Raw genomic sequence first — 25,089 nt, 5'->3', positions numbered from 1 at the left:
CCATGTGTAGGCCCAACCGAGCGACTCCTTGTAACCCAGTGCAGCAATGGGCCCAGGGAAGAAACAGCGGCCTCGCTCCATGCACTGCCGATGGCAGAATGATTTGGCCTCTATCCACCGGTAACCTGCTTCCTCAGTTTTCCGCCGGCCCAGGATCTCAGCATGGTCGGGTACCGTCTGCAAATCGGTGGGTGCTGTTCCCATGCATAGGGTGAAAGGGAGACCCAGTGGCAGAAATCAGGCCAATGTGAGGTGTCAGGCCTGCCCCTCCTCCCGCTAATGGTAGCTGGCAAGATCCTCTAGGTGAGCCTCTATAGCGCAGTTGTGTGTAGCGGGACTACCCAATGGCCACCGCTGCCCTGAAGGCAAGACCCTAACTCGTAGGCCAGCCTGCGCCTCTCCTCACCTTCACTGGCTGTGAATCGCCCTACGGTCAAAGTCTGGGTTGCTGCTTGCATACCCAGCATCGTCACAGCTCTCAGTCAACACAGCAGCCACACGCCTGGTCCTCCGGCCCCAGTGAACCGAGGCCTCTAGCAGGGATCGACTGCCTCCTCAGCACAGGGCGCCGGTGTGTGTCTGTTTGCGTAGCAAGCCGCCAGGGAGATCCAGAATGGCCCACCGGGTTTGTGGTACTATCAGGAGCGGCAAATCGGCAATCTCTCCAGCCAATGCTGCAGACAGCAGCTGCTGTCAGCAGGATTTTTGGGCCTGGGTACAGGAGCCTCTGGATTAAGCGCCTGCCATCTTAGGCAGTTGGCCACGCTCCCCCTATGATAGGTGCCCTATAAGCCGAGAATTTCTTCAAATATGCCAGCCTTTTTCCACAGTTGCAACATATGCCAAGTATTACTTTGATTATGCCAGTACCAATGTTTTACTATGGCTGCACATTCTGTCAAGAATTACCTCCAGCATGCCAATATTTTGGCATAGATACCTGGCATGCGAAGAACCGCCTATACTATACCAGCATCAGCATTTTGCTATGGTGTCTTCACAAGCCAAAAAATACATACAGTACACCAGGGCCAACAGCAGACTCTTGAGCATAACACCACATTCACTCACAAACACTCATTCTCACCAACTCACTCTTCTTATTCATTCTCACTCTCTTGCACTCACTTTTGCTGTCACTCATTTTTACTGTCTCACTCTTACTTGCACTCACTTTTACTCTCTCTTACTTGCATTCACTCAGTCCCTCATTCTCACTTTCTCTCACAGACTCACTCATTCAATTACATTCACTCTTACGCACACTAACTCATACTTTCTCACTCACTCAGACATATTTTCATTCAGTTATGTCATGTTATAATATTTGTAAAGTGCATGGCTGACCCAGCAAAGGGACGTCCCAGCGCTGGTCTCAGACAAAGTGGCTGGGCCGGGGCAGGCGGAGTAGAAGATTATTTAGGGAAAAGATAGGTTTTTATGGCCTTACGGAATGCCGCATGGTTATGAATGCTTCTGATGCTCACCGGGAGGGAGTTCCAGAGTTTAGGGGCAAGGGCATCGAAGGAGCGCCCTTCTGCCCTAGCTCGCTGGACCAGAGGAACAAACGCCAGGTGCTAACCAAGCGAGAGCAGATGGCGGGTGGGTGTGTAGGGTATGAGGTGATCCGCTGGGATATCAGGGGATTGGGCATTCAGAATTCTAGGGGAGATACATAGACTTTTGAAATGGATTTGTTTCTCCGCCGGGAGCCAATGAAGTCTGCCGATGAAGTCAGAAATGGAACAGGTTCTGGGTAGACCGAAAAGTAGCCGGATGGCCGTGTTCTGTGTCCTTTGTAGGCGCTGTATCTCTGCTCTATTAGCCCCTAGATACAAAGAGCTAGCATAATCCAGCCTGGATAATACAGTAGCCTGGACAATAACCTGACGGGTGTTAGCATCAAAATAACCTAGCAAGGGTTTGAGACCGAGACGTAGCCCAAAACAAACTCCAGCTACCGCCTTCGTTTGAGACTGGAGGGTCAGTGCCGAATCCACCCATACACCCAGGTTTTCAACCGTCTGTTAGGGGGTAGGCGGGGGACCTAGGGTGGATGGCCAACAGAGCTCGCTCCACAGATGAGTGTTTTTCATACCAACAAGATCTCAGATTTGCTGGCATTCAGTTGAAGGCAGTTGGATGTCATCCACTTTGCAATAGCTGTTAGGTCCTCTTTAAATTTGAGTGCGTCCCGTGCGGGGTTGTCGGATAGCGCGACCACTAGCTCTGTATCATCCGCATAGGAGACCACAGTCAGGCCCCTATCCTTAGCAACTGCTGCCAGGGGCTGGATGTAAATATTAAATAAGGTCAGGCTCAGAGCAGAGCCTTGAGGAACCCCTTGGCGCACAGCATTCGTCTGAGAGCAGAAGGGCGGGGCAATCATTTGGAAGGATCTCTCCGAAAGAAAGGAGGGAAGCCAACCCAAGACCGAGTCACCAATGCCAATATCCTCTAGGCGCTGCAAGAGAATCTGATGGGACACTAGATGGTTATTCTGAACTTCATATGAACTGTGTAGCGATCAACCACATAGAAAATTCTAAAAGAGTACGAGTTACACACTCACTGTAACTCATACTATACACTCCCTCACACGAATACTTACCCATTTACTCCGCTTCTTACTCTCACTCATACTCACCCACTGTCACTTACACACAAACACGCTTAAGCATACACACACATCCTTTCTCACAAGCACTCTCGCCTGCCACCGGCACACACAACATACATTTAAAAGCAGTTTTTTGTTAACAAATTCCCGTTTTACCTAAATATACTCAAATGAATAATAGGGCATTAGTCACTATAAGTTTAAAAAAAAAAAAGGGATAAAACAATGCTGGCCATCTTCCCGTGTTTTTAGCATTGATTTTGCCATCTCTGGCGGCTTCTACAGGACTCCGCTTGCAACACAGTCACTGTCGGGGGAAATACAACCTAAATCTAATTTGCTGTCCTTCATAAAAGCAGTTAAACCATTGTGTTCAATAAAAGCACTTCCAGTTAGTTGTTCAGTAAAAGCTAGTTTTAGGGAGGTAAACAATTAAGAATGCAGCGTGTATAATGAATAATGTATGTTAACTACTGGTAGGGTTTAGGATGATTTTCTTTTCTATAGAATGATTTTTTTGAGTTGCTCCCAAAAAACGTAATGTTGGGCCTCATCATGCTGTGGAAGTTCTAGTGGCATGGCAGAGTTTATTTAGTATCAGCGGCAGGGGGGCCGTGATAACGTTCATTATCCTTCGTGCATGCTGCCATGAGATTTACATCGAAAAGCTAGAGGAGCTTTCAATGACGCCAAGGGCGTGCGAAGGGACGCCCAATAAGGTGGCAGGGCTCTAGGATGTAGGTACCACCGCCCGCGCCGAAATCTACAAGCTACTCCCTATCCGTAACCTCAGCAACAATGCAAACACATTAATACATTACATCCCAGCCAGCCAGCCACCGTTTCAGTATAAAAAGGAGTGCTCTAAACTCGCACTTGCCCTAAGGGAGGGCCCTTGGCACCCAGCCAACCTCTGATTAGTAACGACATGCACTCATACGTCAGTATGTGCGCTAAGACTCTAGTTCTACTGCGGAGCGGGAAATGTATTCTGCTACACCATGTTCATTACTGCGGACGAGCACCTGCTTTTAAAACAAGGAATGAAGTCAGAAGGCAATGCAGCGCTAGGTGCTTTGAAATATCAGCACAACTATGTGCGTTATTTCAGCGGGATTTATTCAACAATTCATGCCAGCAAAAAGGGGGGTATTTTCGGCTATGTCTGCGGTCTATAATTCAGTACCAGAAGGTATTTTGCAGCTCAATGAATAGCAAGCACTGGGAATTCAGAAAACCAACAAAGGAGCAGCAGGCATGGTCTACCACCGGTAACACACATCAAGCACCACCTCAGTGAAGCCGTGTGACCTAATTAACCCGAGGCTCCAAGAAGAAAGAACCACAGGGGGCAGCAGATAGCACACACTACAAGCAAACAACTGTGTAAACATCTGTTTAGCTGGAATTACCTGAGTGTGACTTGGTTAATATGATTACAGAAGCCGCACTAGAGTCATGAAATAGTAATGACGGTAAGTGTTAGCAGACTATTGGAATCCAGGCAGCATCAGCTAAGGGTGAACTGACCAGGGAAGACACAAAGGAGTTTACAGTGTAGCACAAGAATTCAGACCTCTCATTACAGATGGTTTCTGGTGCAAACTTCCTGATGCCCGCTCTTAATGCAATTCGTCTCGCATTTCTTTGAGTTGGAGCTATTGGAATTGTAAATGGCAATGTATTTTACTTATGTGTTATGGAGTGTATGTATGTGGTGTGTAGTGGAACTACGTGGGTTGGATTGGATCAGTTAGTTGTGCAATTGTGTGGTGTGGAGTGGATTTCTGTAGTGGCATCATGTGGCATGTGTGCTGTGGAAATATATGGTTAGCAATTATGTAACATTCAGTGTGGTGGCATTTTGTGGAGTGGGATTGCGTGTTGTGGAGTGGTAAGTAGTACAGTTTAATTATGTGTTGTGCTGTTGAATTTTGCGGCACGAGGTGAAATTGTGTATTGTATGTATGTGGTGTACAACTGTGTTGTTGAGTTGTATTATGTGGTTTAGTATTAAATTATGTGGTGTGGATTGGACATTTGTGGAGTTGAAGTGTGTGACATGGAACTGTGTGTACAGCTTTGCGTTTTTGGTGATGGAAAAGAAATATTAAGTACGAGCTAAGCATCAGATCTGTGTGTATAAAAAAAGGAAACAGTTGGAGCTATTGGCATTGTAAATGTAAAAGTCTCTTACCTATGTGTTATAGATTGGAGTGGATGCATGTGGTGTGTACCAATTATGTTGGTTGGATCAGACTTGTTAGTTGTGGTATTCTGTGGTGTGAAACTGTGTGGTGTGTATTTGTGAGTGCAATTATGTGGTATGGTGTGCAGTTGTATTATGTGGATAGTAATTAGGTGTTTTTGAGTGTATTGGAATTATGTAGAGAGGGGCTGTGTGTAATGGAGTGTAAGTATATGGAATGGTATTTTGTGTTATGGAGTGTTATGTAGTGGAGTTTAAAGAAGACATTATGTACAATTGAATGACTCTTTAAAAAATAATTAAACAAAACATGTCTTCTAGTCTTTTTGTCCTTGCAATGCTGGCAACATCTTTCTGCCTGTTGTAATGCTTGCTTGTTATAGCTTTTTGTGTGTGTTATAAATGGAGGGACATAAACAATAGGAGGGTGGAGTTTTAGAAATAGTACCTGAATTACAACACAAGCAGTGGACAGACACTAGGAAAGCATCAAGAGATGCCAGATTCTGAGGGCATAATGAGGTAGTGCTAAGTAATGCTGAAGTGGTGCTAAGATGGTGGTGTTCTGGTGCAGATGTGATGCTCAGGTGATGCGGATTGATACTCAGGTGCTGAGTGATGCTGAAGTGGTGCTGAGTGACGCTGTGGTGGTGATGTTGCACTGGTGCTGTGTTGAGGTGATGCTCTGCTGATGCTAAGGTGGTGCTGCATGGGTGCGGAGTTGCTGCCGAGGTGGGGCTACACTGGTGGCTGTGAACTGAAGTGGAAATGGTGCTGTGCTGATGTTTATGTTGTGCTGCGCTGGTGCTGAAGTGGTGCTGCGCTGATGCTGATTTGGTGGTGAACTGATGAGGAGGTTGTGCTGAATGATGCTGAGGTGGTGCTGAATGATGCTAAGGTGGTGCCGAGTGATGCTGAGGTAGTGGTGCTGCACTGGTTCTGAGGTGGTGCTGAGCTGGTGCTCAGATGGTGCTGAGTGATACTGAGTTAGTGCTGTGCTGAGGTGGTGATGCGCTGATGCTAAAGCGGTGCTGCGTTGGTGCTGAGCTGCTGCGGAGGTGGGGCGGCGTTGGTGGTGGTGCACTGATGATGAGATAGTGCTGGGCAGGGTTGATGTTAAGGTGGTGCTGCTCGGATGCTGAGCTGGTGCTGCACTGGGGTGCACTGATGTGGTGCTGTGCTGATGCGGTGCTAAGGTGATGTTGAGGTAAGGCTGAGTGATGCGGATTCCCTCACCACAACCACCCTTTAACAGTGTCCCTTAAGGCTCCATAACCACTAACGTTCAGATGCATTTAATTAGTTATAAAGCACCACTCACACCAGTGTAGGGTGTCAGAGCACTTTGCATCACACACAAATGACACAGAGGCAATTAATCATGTGTATAAATTAGCGTAAAGGAAATGTTACATAAGACAGAGGACTACAGGGTGTAGGAGTCACAAGTCATGCATATTGGTAGGCAGCATTGCTTAAGAGTGCTTGGGCCCCAGAAGCATCAACTCAGAACTGAATACAGAACACCACAGTTGGGGGTTCTCTTAAATAATAAGAATCTATTTCGACCCAGATGAACTCTTTTTGCAACATTAATATTTGCTCTAATCTATCCTTTGCATTGCATGCAGTTCTTTGATGACAGTTATAAATTCACTGTTCTATGTTAGGATTTTAATGTATAAGCTGCAGGTAACAAAAAAGAAGTAACCCATTGACCTATTTACATTTTATGCACTTTGTGATTTGCATGGTACACTTTCTTTGCAGCCGGCATAGTAACCCTCTGCGCTACCTTGCAATGAGTTAAAACTTCTTCCACTAGACAACTTGAGCTCTCCAGCATGAACATTAATCACCGGAGTTATCTTGACATGTTTATTGACTGGAAAGTGCTGGAGGCCAGGAACGTATCAGCCAGTGCTTTAAAAAGCAAAATAAACTCTGAAACATTGCCCCTCTGAACTCAGTATCCAGTGGGATCCCACTGAAACATTGCCTCCCTGAAGTCAGTATCAAGCGATCACACTGCCCTTGTGCTGGCCCTGCGTTCTTGTTCTGCATTTAGTTAATGTAGTACATTCAAATGCACATTTTACAGGGGACATTTTTCCAGAAGGAAACCTTTTGGTCTCAGCGCTAAACCAACCAGGAGAGACTTCGAACTACTCAGCCAGCAGCCAAGCACAGGTCCTGGAGGGGAGGAAAGAATACAAGCAGCATGCATTTTAAAGTATCATTTGAAGCGATGATTTAATAGAATTGAAACAATGCGCTGTCTTTGAGTAGTGGTTTAACCCTTTACATGATTTAGAGCTGCAGTTGTTAGGAGGCATGGCTGGTTGCTGCTGGCTTGGGACAGGAAGGACAAGACAAGAAAGCCAGGGCGGTTTGAAGGGACCCGTTAAGTAGGCAATCAGTGCAAGTTATAGCATTGTTAGGCCCAGAGCTGCTGTTGCAGTGTTTTTGTGCCTGTTCCTGGAGGCAATTAAAGGAGGAAAACTTAAAACCACAATAATTAATTGCTTGCATTCCAAGCAAGTCTGGGACCTGCCTTTGGGAAGAATACAAAGGAATGCCAGTCACATGGAAGGAACTGAAAGGGTGAATGCTGCAATAAAGTGTAAGCAGCTATGTCTGAGCCCCACAGTGTAACACAATGTTGAAAATATAATAAAACAGTACCCCCACAAGCATGTCAACAGAATAAAGCATAATGATATTGTACTAAGTCCCTGCTCCATGGAGGAACAAGCATTTACAATGCAATGGTCTCGGCATTCTTAAAGTTAGAGCTATTGGCATTGCTCATGACATTATTTTTGTTTGTTTTTGTTTTTAAAACATTTAAAGAAACAGCATTGTTATTTACAATGTCAATAGCTTAATCTCTCTCAAATGTGAGACCTATTGCATTTGCACCCACACAGAGCCACACACACAAAGCCACCCACACACACAGAGCCACCCACACAGAGCCACCTACAAAGAGCTATTCACATAGAGCAACCCACACACAAATAGATCCACCCACACAGAGCCACCTACACACACACACACACAGAGTTACCCACAGACAGACAGAGCCACCCACGCATAGAGCCACCTACAAAAAAAGCTACCCACACAGAGCCACACACACACACACACACACACACACAGAGACCTCTGCAGCAAACACATTAACTCACTGAGCCGACGAACCAGGATTTGATTCTGTACCCTGTAGAATACACAGGGAACAACGCAGCAGGCTCACTATACTGTTTTAGAAGGAAAGAAAGCTGTGTATACACATTCGACTCTGCAGCAAAACGCCACTCATATGGCCCACACTAATTCTAAAACTCAGAGGACAGCAGCCAATTATGGTACATGCAGGCTGCATAACTCCACTAACCCCATTGACCGCCTCACACTGACATGCAACGTCTATGGTTCTTCTCCATGATACAGTACTGTACACAGCCAACGGACCTGGCATAAAATAACTGGAAAGATGCACCACATATTGCTGGCTAATCACCGGAAACTAATCTAGTCCACAACTGCAGGTCCCAACCAGCTAAATACTTGACATCTACTTAACATTATACCAGACCCACCCCCCTTACAATATAGCTCTAAACATGCCTGCTCAGACCCATAAACCTTTCAACAACGTCTCAAATTGGACAATGCAGGGAAGGCAGCAACAGGCAAAGAAGGGGGCCTGCAGTGCTGTTCAAAGCAGTCAGCTTACTGTAAGTAATCAACTGCGCTCTTACGTTTCACAATTCATCTGCCACAGTAAGTGATGCATTCCTTAATCCAATAACCGCAAGTAGGTGGTCACCACGCACATGGGGACACTTCCCACAGAGGAACACCGAATACAAAACACCCTTACAAATTCATACCCATTACAGCAGTGAATCATGCAGCCAAGCGTTTCGGTGGGCCACACGGCGGTGGTAAGCGCTATTTAAATGTTTCAATACAGTTAAAGCAGGAAACAATACTGCAACCCTTGCTGGAGGGTGGGAACTAGGCGAACAGTTGTAAGGTGCTGGCAATTGTATGGCATGGGGCGAGCGTTTTCACAGGACCGATTCACAAAGCTGTGGGTTACACCTAAACATACAGATTCAGTTCATTAAGCACTATCTGTGGGTAGTTTCTTTAGGCATAAGACGCGAGTATGTTCTACGCCCAAAGATTCAGGATGACGTTATTTAAACCTGGAGTATGAGGACCTATCCTAAAAATTTTAGTGAATCGTACCCAATAAATTGGTCAACTCACAAAACTTTAAACCCTAAGAATTAAGGCTGCGATCTGGACAATATAGGTAGTGCTTGTGCTCTTCTGAAATGCGGCATTTTCACTGGTGTATTCATTGTGTTTGTCCCTCCTTAGTCTGCTAGTCATCTCCCATGGCGACTGGCCCTATTACATTAACTCTGCACTACTGTTCAATGTATGCTGCTTGTGAGCACTACTTTGTTTTCCCACTCGCTCGTATTACAGGAATGGGGTGTTTTCTGTGCTTGGTGATTTTCACCATGCCATCCCCTCTGCCGTCGCCCTCTGCACTTCTGCTCCTATCACTCTGCTTTTAGTGCGGGAGGTGCTTTCTGCTCTCATTCATCACCCTCCACATACATCCGATGCTGTACATGTAAGGCGCTGTTCGTTTGTTTTTTTTGCAGTTTTATATAGCGCGAACTCGACCCGAAGGCAGAGCGTTTTACATGAGCACCAGTTGTTGTACACGGACAGATTCATTACTTTTTTTGTATGCACGGGGAGATGAAGTGATTTGCTTAGAATCCCTGTGGGGAGGAGATGAAGGGTGCTGGATCCCGGTTGTGACCTCCTTCCAGCTCTTCGTGTCTCTGACACCACGCCCCTATCGTAAAGACTATTGCTCTCCAAGGGATTGGACACCACCCGTATTCACAAGAGAGCGCGGAGGCACAGATCTCCATAAAACAGGCAGCTGTGATTCGCATGCACAGCCACAACGGGTCGATCCCGAAAAACACAAATTGTGGGAGCTACACAAATTCAGCTAAAAAGAATAGTTTTACATAACACATAACCTCTCACGAGGGCAGGGGATTCCAGTCGGTGTCTCCTGGGCGCCGTTCAGTTTCAGGCTCTCAGAGTCTCAGGGAGAAGTTGTCCAATGAGTGTCTCCCTGGCGGCTCCTGCACAGAAGCGTCCCTGTTAATGTTTTAGACGCTCCCGGAAGGGGATTTGTTGTGCCCAAGCCCAAAGGCTGTAGAGAACACGCCCTGATCCCCCTTGCGTTGCAGCCGTTGCCTGATAGAAGCTTCCCCGTGAAAGTTTTCTTCCCGGCCCTCCAGGCTCCTAGACAGACGTCTGCAGTGCCACTTGAATGACAGGGTCCGAGCCCTGGCAGCTTTTAAAAGATGTAACAAAGCCCCCCCCACTGCCCGTTCAGCGAGGAATTCTGGTAAGTCACGGACCCTGCCCCAGCCCTAAAACAAGGCAGAGCAAAAGGCACACCAGAAACGCAGCGTCCATTTCGGATTGGGGGCGTGTTTGTCTTTTCTCTCCTCCAGCCATTGGCTGGAGGAGAGAATGAGACTTCTTGCAAAAAACACGCCCCCCGATCCGAAAAGGACGGGGCATGATTGGAGTGACGGGACCTCTTCTCCAATGGCTGGCCAGCATTTACGAGTCCAGCCAATGGAGAACAGGGCAGAAGAGGGGCGGGTTCAAGCCCCTCTTCTCCCAAGTCATTAAATCTCCGGACTTCCGGTCTGCCGACCGGATGGTCCCGAGACCTAAAAAGGAGGCACAAAGAGGCAGGACTGGCCACTAGTAAGCAAGGATTCTTAAAGGACTTTGAAACAAACAAGAAGCAAGGAATGACATTTGGCCCAGAGAGATGTATGTATACTAAAGTATACAAGAGGTCGTACGCTTACGCTCGACCTAAATAAAAACACACCACCTCATAAAAGACTACATTATTTACACATTCCTTTCCCGTACACAAACAGACCACCACCACCGGCTATCTCAACAACAAAATATCGAAAAACAAAGGTGAGCCCACATAAAAAGTATCCTACGATTAGTCCAAACAATCACCCAGTGAGCTGAAGATAACTCATAACCCACCAAAAAGCGTTACAAGTACTCAGTGCGGAAAATGCTAGTCCTCTTCCTCTCCAAGCAGGCACAGGGAAAATAAATAAAACTTTTTTTAAATCAAGTGCAAAGATAACAAATGTGCCAAAAGCCCTTAAAACTCTTAACACAGGTATAACCACGCAGTGCCACATAATTTTTCTAAGTAGCAGGTGCTCCATGACATTAAAGAACAAAGACAAAAAAATCACGCTACCAGCAAAAACACCCCAGCAGTAAAAATGATCCCAAACTTAACCAGAAAACAGGAACTCACAGGAGAGGTTAGGCATAAACCAAAATAAGTAATAATGCAAACAATGACACTTAACTTCAGCATGCAGCACATTACACATTCCCACTGATTTCAAAGCTTCTTACCTAAGACCTATAAACAAGAAAACAGGCCTCAATCCATCAGTCCCTAGAAAGTTCAGACCCATCGCGAGCTGAAACTTAGGAAAGGACACGGAAAGAGGATCCTCCAAGCAACTTTCTGCTTTTTTCGAAGACTACATTTTCCGATTACAAAACATGATCCCAGCACTTTAACCTTGTTTAATAGTCATTTTGATTGACGTCAATTTATCTGTTAATCAGAATGGAGTTGCTTCTCTTTTGGTCTTTACCACACTATCCTAGCTCAGAGCCTGGTAATCTTCAGAATACAAGGAACAGCGCTAGTTTAATGTTATCGTAGTTTACAAAAGGATCTCAAAAGGTCTCTCTTTCTGTCCTACCCTTTCCTCTCTCACACAAGTCCGACAAGTCACCACCACTGCACCCCTTCGCTTTAAAATCTACCACAGCCATCTTCCAGACTTCATCAATTCGCACATTCGCCACTGTTTTCAATGTTCGCTATGGACTTAGACTCCTGGTCCATAGCTTCTTGCCTACCAAAAACAGGACAATGGATATCACACAACTGCCTAATGGTCAACTGTTCATAAGCACATAGTCTAATGCACACCAATGCTCGATGACCTACTAAACAAGAACATCCTCGATTGATAACGTCAATGTCTCAGAGGGTAATTTACCTTTGCTTCTTCCTCCTGGGCCTTTTTCACAATAGCCTGCAGCTGCACCTCTCGTTTGAACTCTGCATGGTTTAATCTTTCATCCATCATTTTCCTTCTCTGCTCCAGCAGTTCTTCCTTCCACTTTCGAACCTCTTTCTCCTATTGCATAAGAAAGAAATAATGTTCTAATAATGCAGATGAATTCTTCTCCAAATGGACCGTCTCATCCTAAAGAAGACACTTTCTTTATTTTTTTGTTTTGCCTTCTTCATGCAAATAACTTACTGAACGAGCATGAAAATAGAAGCAGTTCAACATGACGAGTGACTCAAAGAAAACAGTTACACACACATGGTTGCAGATAATGAATACCATCATAATGAAACGAACTCCAGATATTATTCAGCTATGTCACCAAGTGTCCCTCAATTTGAAAAAGCTGTTCAATTCTTTGTGTGAAAGAAAAGGCCACTTAAGGCCCATATGCCAAACTGCTTTTTTATTTAGTGTACATTCTTATGATCGTTAATTCTAACAACAGCCCTCGCCCTGTGAAACAGTACTAAAGCAGTGACCCCTTCAAACAGATGGGTCTGAGGAGTAAACTTACACCAAGAAGTCTTCAAGAGCCAAGCAGCAGAATGACATTTCTTACGGACGTCAGAATCTATGCAGTAGTTCCTAGCGAACTTATGGACAAAGGTTGAAGTGGCTGCTGGGCAAATGTGCATAGAACCCCAACGCTGGTCATGGGTGGCAGCTTTCACCCTAGAGGAATTATCCCTCAAGGGCATTAGGATAATCCTACTCACCCAAGGGAAGACAAAGTTTGACGCAAAGGACAATTTTTCCTGATAAAGTTAGTTTCTGAACTGACCTTTCTTTCTTTGCACAGGCAAGCCCACAGTTGATTGTCAACACAATACTCGTTTGACCTATCAATGTAGAAACTAAAGGTACATCACATATATCTACCTGTTATAGCCGCACATTTTTAGAATGATGCAGTAGGAAAAAAACAGCATGAGCAGACTGCTATGGATGAATGAGTGATATCACTTTTATCATAAAAAAAAAGATGCAGGGGTTCTAAGCACTAGCTTGTGAGGAAACAAGGTGGTATAAGTAGGCTGAACTGAGAAGGCCTGAATCTAGCAAATGCTACAAGCAGAAGTGATTTCAACTATACATACAGTCTTCAGGGTCAAGAGCCTCAGAGAACAGCTGGTGAGAGGTTTGAAAAGAGCAGGCAAGCAAACAAAACCAAATTGGACAGTAAGTAACTCTTTATACATAAAAGCAATAAAACATCAGAAAGATTTGCATCAAGTGGGGTAAACTTTTTTCTTTACACCATGAGCAAATTTAGTCCATTTCAATTCCGGTTGTTTGGAGTGTGAATTGGTCATTCTGAGGTGTTCTGTGTACCGTGGCTTGTGTTCTAGTGTTTGGTTTGTGGCTTCATTTCTTGGGGGCCAGAGTGATGTCACAGTTGGTGATCCACTTGTTGGAAGTTTTCAGTGTCACGTTACTACGAGGCCTGTGGGGTCGGGTTCACTCTCGTGGAGGGTAGTCGTCCAATCCCCCTTTATTAGGTATTTATAGTGTTGGCGTGCTGGGCCCGCTGTGGGGTTTCTTCAGTGTAGGTAGAAGTTAATTGCGAAACTGACTATGGATTGGTCTGTCCAAATGACCGATCTTGGTGTGTTCATCATGATGTTGAAGGAAGTGAAGACGGGATCTAGGATTTGTCCAGCGGCATGAGTGGGCTCCATGACACGTTAGGTTAGTCCCAGGTTTCCAAGACTGTCAAGAAAGGCGGCTGATTTGGGTTCGGTCCAGTCTTCCTGATGGGAATTAAGATCTTCTAGGAGGATGAATACAGTGGAATCAAGAACTAAGAGGGTGATGAAATCTGTTGCTAATGAAGGTGACTCCAGGGCCTTAAAGGGACTGTAGACTTGGGATCCACCTAGGGTGAAGTTGAGGTGTTCCATGTAGTTTGTTCCTGCTTCTGAGGAGTTGGTGAAGTTGAAGATGTCTTTGTAGACTATGACAATTCCTCCTTCGGGCCTGTTAAGGCAGTCTAGTCTGGTGATCTTGTATCCGGGCGGGGATGGCGGTAACTATGTCTGGCATTGAAGCTGTGGTCTGCCATGTAACCCCGAGGAAGCGAAGGTCCGGGCATAGTTTCCAGATTTTAGTGACGTGCTTGCTGGGCATGCATGATAATGGTGGGTGAGAGATACAAGTGTGGTTGCTGATGGTGTTTGAATGTGTGTGATGTTAGGTGTTGTGTGTGTGTTCTTGGTAGGAGTTGCGGGAGCAGAAGTGCAGGTGAAGCGGCAGAGGGAGCAGGTGAAAGCTCTCTCCGTGTTGTGTGGAGTGATAACCCAGCAGGGGGTCACTTTCCACCTCTGTATTTAATCAAAGTTTTCAAAGAGGCATCGTACTGGGGTAAGCATGTGCACCTCTTGCGACGACAAGTGATGTCGTGGTCAGTGATAGGTAAAATCATAAACTGGCCTGGGCTTTGAGACACTCGCCATGTCAGAAGCATGGTCTGGTGTGAGACTCATCTTCTGTGGCGGGTCTGTGTTCAGATTGCCCGGTAATGAGTATAGTGGTCATTGTGGCCCACACTTCTCTCTGTTCTCCCTGGCCCTGGTTCTCAGAAATGGGCTTCATATCGCCAGTGTAGATGTTAGTCAACATTTGCGCTTAAAGTGTAGCCATTACTGGCTAGGCTCTGCCCTGTAAAATCTATTTAGCTGCATTTCGTCAATATTGGGCCCTTTGTGCAAAGGCATTATCGAGGTCTTGAGGTAGCACAGGAAGAATCTTATGTGCCATGTCTCAGAGGATGGGATTGTACTGACCCAACAGGCAAACTGCATTCAAAAAACACAATTCCAGACTGTCCAAATAAAAAAATACACGTTCTTGTCCATCGTGCTCATTCTCTTGGATTACTTGTATGGCGGCGATGCAGAAAGTTAGTCATATTTTCCTTACACATGGAAACCTTTATCACAAGGCTCTCTGGAGATGAATGATGTACTCAATGATGTGACAAATATGTAGGGTTACCAGAAGCCAGTCTTTTCCATCCAGCAATGGGGTGATTGTTGGTGTGGAAAATGGTTTCAGGAGTCTGATGTAACTGGGTCAACCAGAGACTCGTTAAATAGCAATAGAGGTTCTGAAGTATAAGGTGTAGTTTGCAAAATCTCAGTAAGATTTGCCTTGGACATCTCAACGGGGAAGGGCAGTTCTCACACTCTGCTTCTCTCCTAACCACAACAGCGAAGGTGGAACTTTCTTCAGCCGGAGATGTTAAAGGGGGAAAAGGAACGGTTTCAAGGGTGGTACCTAGGCCACAGCATTCTGTAACTTCAGATACAAGCCAGCATCAGTCTACATTCTCATTATCATCGTCATCATGTTAGGCAGCTTGAACCCCATGTATTGCATCAGAGTCAGAGCGCATCAGTTTTCAGTCTATCCCAGAGGCAATACGTTAGGATTCTGAAATATTGCTGCAGAGACTTAAGAAATGGAGAAAAATCCTCCTCTACAACTGGTAGTTCCTTTGTGATTGTGTAACAACACCTGTCAAACTCTAGTTTCGGCAGAGCTGAAATCAGTTCCATAACCAGCACCAGATGTGACACCCATGTAGGAACGACTGACGAGGCCTGTAGCACAGGGATGGACACAATCAGTCACCTAAGCTAATACTTCTTTGGATCAGAAGACAATGCGGAGTGCTCCTTGGCCCGGTTGTACTTTTTGTGAGAGGAGGAGGAGGAGAGATGATGTTTGTGTTTCTATAGTTGTGCAGAGCACAATCCAAGAACAGGACCAGAAGTGCGTTCAGCTCCTGGAAGGAGATGTGGATTTGGGAACCCTTAAACATGCCACCAACTTCAGAGTATGGAAAAACCGAAACAGACGTTACCAGCATTTGTGACTTCTGATATAATGGTGTTCACCTCACGTGCAGACCCAGTAGGACAATAACTCAAAATTGTTTGGCGCTGGTGTCGGTGACCAGGTACTGCAAAACCTTTTCTAGATCCGGCCTGGTGTCTGTGGAGAAAGTTCATGTAAGGAATTTACGTGAGCTGCATACAATAAATAAGATTCATATTGGAGAACATCTTATTTTAATGTGTCTGCTCTGCGGTGATTTCTATCTACAGACTTTATTCTCCAAGAGGCAAGGTGGTAAAATGTTATACTTTGGACATACTGCCTAGCCAAAGCACTCCATCTTTCTGAAAATGAAAGACTCATGCTATGAAAGTATAAATAAATGAATGCATGGCTAGATTACTTTGTCCACACCGGAGGGTCTTGGCTAATGCCATTAAAGAGAAATTGTATGTTGCTGAAAAACAGTTACTTTAGAAAAATGTAGGTTTTTAGCAGTTTCCTAAAAGTAAACGATCAAATAACCTGTGATACAACTGAAATGAAGGGATGGGTGTAACATATTTTATATGCAAAGGGAGGAGAATAACCTAAAGCCAGGCCTGGATATGTACATCTTGTAGAACTTTAGCTGTAGAAGAATTGAGATCCAAAGGATTTTGGCTGTAGTATGATGTACAATTGTTCTCCGAATAAAACAGGAAGAGGTACAATGACTACAACAACCACAGGACTTTAAATTCAAATTTTCTGGGCAACAGGTAGACAGTGAAAAGGCATATGCACAAGGCAGACATGCTCTGTGCACTGTATCTGAGACAAATAATATCTTCTCAAACCAAGAAATGTTCTGTTAGTTTATATTTACTATCTGCAATGCAAAAAAAGCCAAGGACAGCGTCTAGGTACAGCAAACAACAGGACATACAACTTTTATAATGAAGAAGACTGCAGCAATAATAACAATAGGAATACACAGGAAAATCAATAATCAAAAGAAAATATTGTAATAGCACTAAATTCAGGTCAAAAGAAACAATAGCAAACAGGTAACATTTGGCACATCATACGAAGGTAAGCGGGGGGGGGGGGGGGTGAATTCACTGTGGTGACTGAGGAAGGTATAGCCAACTTGGTTGTCATCACACAAGAGACATCTGTTTATTTTTTCTTCTTCACATACAAAATGCCAGAGGCTTGGAATGTGATTCTGGAATAGATTGTTTTAGAAGGATTAGACATGCTACTATGCAGTACTGTAATCTGGACATCACGATTGCCTGCATTAGTATTTTGTATTGCTCAATTCCAAACAGCATACAGATTTTTGATGAGGATAAACGGAATGTGGAAAATGTTACTTTGGTACATTCTGTAAGTCAAAGGATAGCTGGGAATGGAAGCGAACACCTAGATGAATAAGTTACTTACCTTTGGTAACAACTAATCTGGTAGAAACTATCTAGCCACATATTCTTTACCATCCAATATTCCCCAGGTGTCAGACTGGATCTGGAAAATCTTGAGCAGTACCTCTGCGTGTAGGTAGGTGGTGCTGATCAGCTCCGCATCGGAGACGTAGTCCACACCATAAGTGATGTGCGCTGTGCCTATATAGGTGCCACCCCAGAGCGTAGAAATCAGTTTCTTTACATGATTCTTTCCGTGTGAGAAGCATGGAGCCACGTCAGAAGGTTGATTGATCAGTGAGCCAAAAATAAGGGCCTACATTCCATTCTTAGGTAGGAAGGCTCGGTAAGGAATCAGCGGTTAGACAGAGCCTCTACCAGATAAGGAATTACCAAAGGTAAGTAACTTGTTCATCTGATAGAGACTTCTAGCTACATATTCTTTACCTCAGAATAGATACCAATGCAATACGTCCCTGTAGGTGGGTGTGCAAACTGGTTCAGATCAAAAAGTCCTGAACAACTGAATGCATGACAGTACTGTTTGATTAATGTGTGCAAGGACACCCATGTAGCAGCCTGACAAGACGTCCAGGAGGGGACTCTGTGAGCTAAGGCAGTTGTCGCACCTTTTCCTCTGGTGCTATTAGCCAGCAAGTCCTCAGGGGGTTGCTTCCTGGCCAAGGCGTAGCAGATCTCAATGCAGAGAAGCAGCAGCAGCCCCTTCCTCCGTAGCCAAACTAGGAGGCTCTCCTCCTAGCTTGGCTACGGAGGAAGTAACTTCATTTGCGTAGTTGTCATGTGGGTCTTCAAGGGCTGCGGAAAGTTTCAGTGACCACCACGCTACCCGCAAGTTGAGTGTGTTGTTGGGCTGTGGGACTTCTAGCGACTCTTGAGTTCCTACTTTCGACTGAGCTGACTTCAATTAGTGACATGTTCTGGGAAAGTCTCTGCAGCAGGTTCTCTTCATTGAGACCAGGCCAGTGTGTGGGGAGGTGTTCCGACTACTGGCATCAGCCAGATCCTCATACCCGTTATACTCAGCAAAGGGCTTCTCCAGGGGGTCCGGATAGCCATATGGGTCCTCAGATCTGCCCCAAGCATATTCCTCACAGGGCCTATCAAATATTAGCGGTACAGTCTTCGACCTGGAGGGTCTTGGTCTGGTCGCTGCCAAAGTCGACGTCATATGACGCCTGTCCATATCTGTATCGGAGTTGGGAATTACAATTGAGTCAGAGCGAGAATGCAGTTCCTGAATTTCGAAGCCCAAAGCTGGGCAAAGACCTAAATGGAAACGTTACATGTTTGGGGACCAAAGGTCAATATTTCCTACTACTGCAAGGATGTATGCATTTGATCGAATTAGATTCAGTTCTTTGCATTGCATCCGGTCAATAACTGCTTGCATTCAGTTGTTCTGCCTCTATGCATAACTAGATGAGTGTACAAGCGATGACAGACTCATCTACACAGTAATCAAGAGACAATAAAAAATATCTAAATAGAAGAATCAAAGTTCACAAATATGCACTAAAAGCTAACCCAGCTGATTTCTGAGGGACTCTGAAATCTAAAAGGATGAATGATGATCTGGTAGCGGGAAAAGAAACCGTTTGCAATGCAAGGACTTAAACCAATGCAAAGCTATGCCTTTTACAAAAAATATTCAAGTACTTCCTATATGTGCTAGAACATTATATCTCAAATCAATGTAATAATAGTAATCAGTAGTAACATCATTTAGTATTGGGGTACTTTTCTGCATGTGAAAACAAATAACTCACTGACATCTACGTGCAAAGACGGGCACAAAAAAGGCAAAGCTCAAGAGATGGACCACTGTTGTGTTGGATCAGTGAGCGCATGCACAAAGTATATGTGTCAGCCAGTGAGGCACGTGCTCACAAAAAGCTCAGCCACTGTCTGTCAAAAGAGACACATGCTCAAGGCATAATATAATTATGGGTGAGCAAAACTAAAAAATTATCTACAAAATGAACAAATTCGCTCCTTTATGAATGTTTTTTTGTGGTACGGAACTCCAGTATAAAATAGATTTTAAGGGATTTTTCGGTCCAAAAATCTACTTAGTTCAGAATTTTCCACTATCTTTATTTGTTTTTTTCATAAACATACAAATGTCCCAAAGGCAGCACAGATTACAAAAGCACTTGCTGATTTTTGGCATCGTTTCAAAACCGTGATTAAAAATGAAGCATGCTTTAATGACCTAAAGCTGATATCAAGACACTATTGACCTCAGCACTGACTTATTATCAGTTTTTAGCTTTTGTAGAAAAAATGACAAAGGATACCAGTTACTCTAATAGTACAGCGAAAACGGTGAGCACGTGGATAGTGGACAGTAATCTAAATGGCTCTTGGCGCTAACATAATTCATGCTATGTTTAACTAATTAAATAGCACACAATCGATCTTCAGAGAGTGGAATACTTGACCTACATATACACAGCTAGGCAGCTCTGGAGTCAGCGCTCAACCCGTTGTGCTATCCTACCCTTGGAATACTATTTATCATGCTACTTATATCTATACGAGTGAGATTTTCGGTTAAACTATCATTCTTGGCTAATGAAAGAAGGCAAGCGGAGCCCTTCTAACAATGGGCTACATGCATCAAAATTGTAGAGTGTGAATACCTAATTGCGAATTCCTGAGAATTGCAATTAGGTAATCGCAATCTACAATGCATGAAACTTAAAGAGTTTCAGATAGCAATTCCTAGGGGTCCGGACTCGCTCTACCTCATTAATATTAATGAGGTAGATCGCAATTTGCCACCCCCTAGGAATCGCAAAAATCATAGGTATGGTGAAATAAAGCAATCTTTTTTTGTAAAGCAGCCCATTTTACTTAGAGGAAAACGAGACGCTTTACAAAAAGCAAAATGAAAAGTTTTCTTTTCATTTTTTAAGAGTATGCAGTGATCCGTGGAACCACTGCCTGCTCTCAAAAAACGCTGTAACAAACATTCACAAAGGTGAAGGTCTCCCTTTGAGACCCCCTCCTATTTGCAAATGGGTTACCACCTACTTGAAGTAGGTGGTAAAATGCAAATGGCTTGCGACCGCATTTCAGTCACAAAACATTCCTACATACGATGCGATTTGATATTAGGAAGGGAGGCCCTAAACACACCCCTTCCCAATAGCGAATCGCAAACACATTGTGCAATTCAGTAAAAGGTTACCGAATCGCAAAATAGTGTTTGCTGCATTTGAAAAGCATTTTTTGCATTCGCAAACAGGCCGATTCTGCGATTCGGCCCGTTTGCAAAGGTAAAAATGCTCGATGCATGTGCCCCAATATTCCTAAGGGCCACACGGTCGATTTCCAAGCCTGAACAAAGAAAACCTTTAAACTCAGTGAACAATGGTGTTGCACCGCGGAGGAGGTTTTTAACATATATTCTGGATTTATCCTCGTCGGAAAAGGTTCATTTCATAGAGTCTATCTGGGAAGAATGTCACTTTAAATATCATTCGAAAAGGGCCTCGGGTCAGCTGAATACAGGCCACACCTGTCGTCTCCCCTGGCATTACAAGTAAATTATTCAGATTCACTGCCTTGTAGGAGCGAGCTTGAGGCCGATTCCAAGCCACAGCAGGCTTTACATTTGGATAATTTATTTATAACGTGTCATTCAGTCCCATCTCCTCTTCTCACACCGAGCATTAAAGTGTTAAGAACACATGCCTGCGTCGACAGGCGAAATCAGGTCATAGTGCTGTGAGGCAGAAGTGACTGTCACCTAGCATTTACATTTTCAGTATATTTCTATCCGATTACTTCCCCTTCACCACCCTACATTTTAGTCCGAGTTACAGTTTCTGGAAGCAGCTTCAAGTTGAGTGTCGAGCGGAATCCGAGGCCGCCAGTTCAAACCTTACCTTTGAGAGAGCTTAGAAAACATGGCAACAAGATATAGACACCAACTATAAAAGCAATATATTAAGATCAAGAAAGAAGAGAATAAAATAGTGTAGGGTGACTAGGGTCTGTATTTTGGTCCTTCTGCAGCAATTGGTTACTGAGCAACGTCCTGTGTGAGAGTTGTTGATCACCACTGTTGTTCCCAGGGCCACATAGCTATTGAACTCCAACAGGATAACCAAGTTAGTACATTTGGTCACTTAACTCTCTCTAGGTGGCAAGAGCGAGCAGTCAAGGCTTACTATCCAGTTAGTCGAGTGGGGCAGCATTCTCCTCGACCTGAGCAAATTCAAAAATCATCGGATATCTGACTTTATAAGAGGACTTTTAGTCACAAGGAATTTAGGTGTATTCTAGGCATACAGAGCTCGTGCTTCTGGATAAAGTCCTAGTACTTGTCCAGCTAAGTGAATGCAAATGGTCTAGACCATCCTTACACCCAAAGGCTCACCTCCATAACGAGCAGGACCACACTCCAGTGATGTCAAAGGTGAAGCTGTAGGACTATAAAAATACAGTGTGCGAGGACAGTGGTGAGCTAGTCTATATAGACATAGTTGAGTGGAGTAACAAGTTAAGGACCCAACTAGTTGTTGTTCTTTTTTAATGGGAACAGATGCAGTGTATTCCCCTAGTGTGGCATGCACAGGCGTACCTAAACTTTTGGGGCCTATATCAAGAAACCGACTACTTGTGGTCGAAATTATCCAAGGGAGGTTCACCACCTAAACCTAATGGCTCAATAAACCCCCTCTTGGAAGCAGATTCTACAGTAAAGACTTGGAAGTGACTATACAAGCTAGAAAGGCAGAAGAGCTGCTCCTCCTGGATGCAGAAAACAGGGTAATAGGGGCACACTAAGCATACAGGTTGGTGTGGTAAAGTGCTGATGAAGACAGAAGACACTCCAGAACTTTAACACAGGTGACCCAGACCTTGGTTCTTGGTAACTCCTGGCCAGCTTGATATCAAGATCGCATGGCTCCTATGACGCCTTGGTATGTTGAGGCATCTTTCAGGCAGACTCTTCAGTGAGCATGGCCTAGTGAAAGTTTTCCTGAGAGGCCAGGTTGATTCCTCCTGGTAGGCATGTTCTAGCTCTAGGTGCAGATAAGCTCCCCATTTCTCCAAAGGACACATCAGCAGGGATTCATTTATGGTAACAGACTCAGATATACTCTGGCTGGGAGTCAAAACCCTGGAGCCTTTTCACTCCAAGCAAACATGCGGATGTACAGCTGGATGTACAAATATGAGTTACTGGCTCCTGTGGGGCTTTGTATTTATCTAAATTTTTCAACCCAGGAGAGGCCAAGGACAACCAAAGTGCAGATTTTTTAAAACGTTAAAGCCATGCTCCAAGTCTTGTGAAGTGCTTAATCTCTCCTTTGTCCAGGTTTCTCGGGGTATGAGGCAAGGAATAACAGGCCAACCTAGTATGAACAATCAGAGTGAGCTATTTAATTCCAGGTCAGTCAGAGCAATCAATGCATAGGCCACCACTGCTTCGAATACTAGCAGTAACATTGGTAGAGCAGGACAGGTAGGTTTATGTGACCCTGTACTACTAATCTGGAGCCACCAGAACCGAAGGGGCCAAAAGCCCCTTCACTCATAAGGGGAGAAAACTGTGGATGCATCCCACTCTTCGGAGCACAGCTCGGGTGACAAAACCCCTCAGAAAAAAGATGAAAAAAGTTACTTACCTGTAACTATAGTTCTCCAGTATTGGAAGCTTTCATATATGCACATGCTTGAATCATTCCCCCTCATCATGATGGGAGTCCTCGGTACCCCCCTTGTCATGATGGGAGTCCTCGGTACTTTAAATAGTAGTAGTGATAAAAGTAGACTGATAGGAATAGACTAGAACAGGCCTAGAGCTTACAGTTTATTAACCTATCATAGTCATTATTACAAAAACACCCCTGAGAGAAGTTCACAACCTCAGATTTTCGAATACTAGTGCTATCGTTCATATAGAGAAATAGAGGAAGGTGACCTATCCCCGCGGGGAGGAGGGTGGGTCGCATGTGAATCGATGAAAGCTTCTAATACTGGAGAACTACTGGAGAACTACAGTTACAGGTAAGTTGGAGCTTTCATAGAGTCACATGCTCGTTTTTCTGCAATCAGCAGGTTCTCGGCAATCTGCAATCGCTGGCTGTTCTGAGTGGGAGTAGCAGAGTGCGGAGTGCAGAGCGCGGCAGGGAGGAACGCAAGGAGGAGACGCTCAAGCTCGCAGCCCTCAGCCCGTACCTCTGTACTCCCTTGTCCCCGCAGCCGAGGATAGTGCTCAAGGCTTATATTAGAGCCGTGGCCAAAGCCGCCCGCCCGCTCTGCTTTCACTCCCTGCCTTCCCCGCCTGTCGTGTGGTCGTTCGTGCTCTGAGCTGTGCTGCTCGATACCAGGCGGCCGCAGTGCAGGGTGGTGGCGGACCACAGTGGAGGACAAACGCAGGGTAACCACGAGGCTTTACCAAGGCTTTCCGAGGGGCCACAAGGTGACGGGAGACACGAGAGCTAAGGCTGAGGGAAAAATCAACGCGGAGCCGGGCTGTACCGAGACACTGTTTCTGAAGCTGTGTGGTGCAGAAGTTGCAGGTGAGCGGTGGGGTGGGGGAGGGGAGGGTGCGGGAGCGCTGCCACCCTTATGGGCGGCTGCTAAGTGAAGAGCCCAGGTAAGCACGCGGAAAGCGGACCAACTAGGTTGGGTTCGGCTTGCGGTTTCCAGTGTGCCCTGCTCTCCACCCCACTCTCTCTCTGACTCCTCTCTTCTTCTTCCATCCATCTCTCCATTCTGCCTCCATCCCCCCTCCTCTACTAGATTAGCCTAGTTTTGGCTGTTACTGCGCTGTTACTGCACTACTGCCTACTGCTTACCGCCCACAGCCCCCACCAAAGAGACAACAACGTATTCACCAATGCCAACCAGCCCAGGGGCACCTCCCGCTGCCCCACTTCCTCAGGAGTGGAGAGTAGACCCACCGGACCTATTACCGGTCTATCGGAAACTAGGAAGCAGAAATCAGCTGACAAACCTGTGATCGCCTTCACACTGCTCATTACTGCATACTCTCACTGCTTGCTCGCTGTTGACAGCAGATAACTCTGCTGGTGACCAAGTACTAAGTACTTACCGACGTTCACCAGGGATCTTTATTGTACCACCACTTTATCAGCCACAAGCAACTCTAATTAGTTCCAAAGCGGCTCCAACTCACTCCAAGCGGTTTTCCTCCTCACACTCCTCACTCACTCACTCCCACTCCCGCCCATCGCACCTCTAAGCCTGGGCGTAACTGGTAACTTATAACTGATGCCACAGAACAGACTGGAAAGAGGGGGTAGGAGTAAAGGAGCAAAGGAGGAAAAGAGGCAAAGGATGAGGACGAGCAAGGGCCAAAAGAGTGAGAGAGAGCACAAAGACACGTTTAGGAGGATCTAGAAGGTTCAAGAAGGCCAAGGCCAATTAAGGAAAGAAGCAAGGAGGTCAGGGAAGTCAAGGGACCAACCACCACCTGCTAATCCTATCAAAAGATCAAGGAGAATAAATAAGAAACTTAAAAAAGACCTTATGAAGGTCAACGAGGACGACTTGAGGAGGAAAGGGGAGGAGGAGAAGAAGGAAGAAACACTCTTGATCTCCTTGACCCCCCGAACCGCTCTACTCACAAGTCCAGAGCCTTCACCAAACAGCAAAGTGAGAGGAGCAGCAAGAAAACAAGTTACTTACCTGTAACTGTAGTTCTCCAGAATTGGACCTTTCATAGATTTACATGCCTGAATC

At 45.2% G+C, this 25,089-nt stretch overlaps 1 protein-coding gene across 3 annotated transcripts in view; it reads right to left on the bottom strand.

Annotated features, from left to right (window-relative positions):
• Positions 1-25,089, bottom strand: part of SCAPER (S-phase cyclin A associated protein in the ER) — a 3,109,515-nt gene that overhangs the window by 2,012,937 nt on the left and 1,071,489 nt on the right. For all 3 annotated transcript variants that reach the window (XM_085643688.1, XM_085643687.1, XM_085643686.1), the window contains exon 15: positions 12,017-12,157. In XM_085643688.1, the coding sequence (XP_085499814.1) occupies positions 12,017-12,157 (141 nt within the window). The remainder of the gene's footprint in view (positions 1-12,016; positions 12,158-25,089) is intronic.

The sequence above is a fragment of the Triturus cristatus genome, chromosome 3_1 (genome assembly GCF_964204655.1).
Source record: "Triturus cristatus chromosome 3_1, aTriCri1.1, whole genome shotgun sequence".
Taxonomy (NCBI): domain Eukaryota; kingdom Metazoa; phylum Chordata; class Amphibia; order Caudata; family Salamandridae; genus Triturus; species Triturus cristatus.
This window is presented reverse-complemented; position numbering and strand designations above follow the sequence as displayed.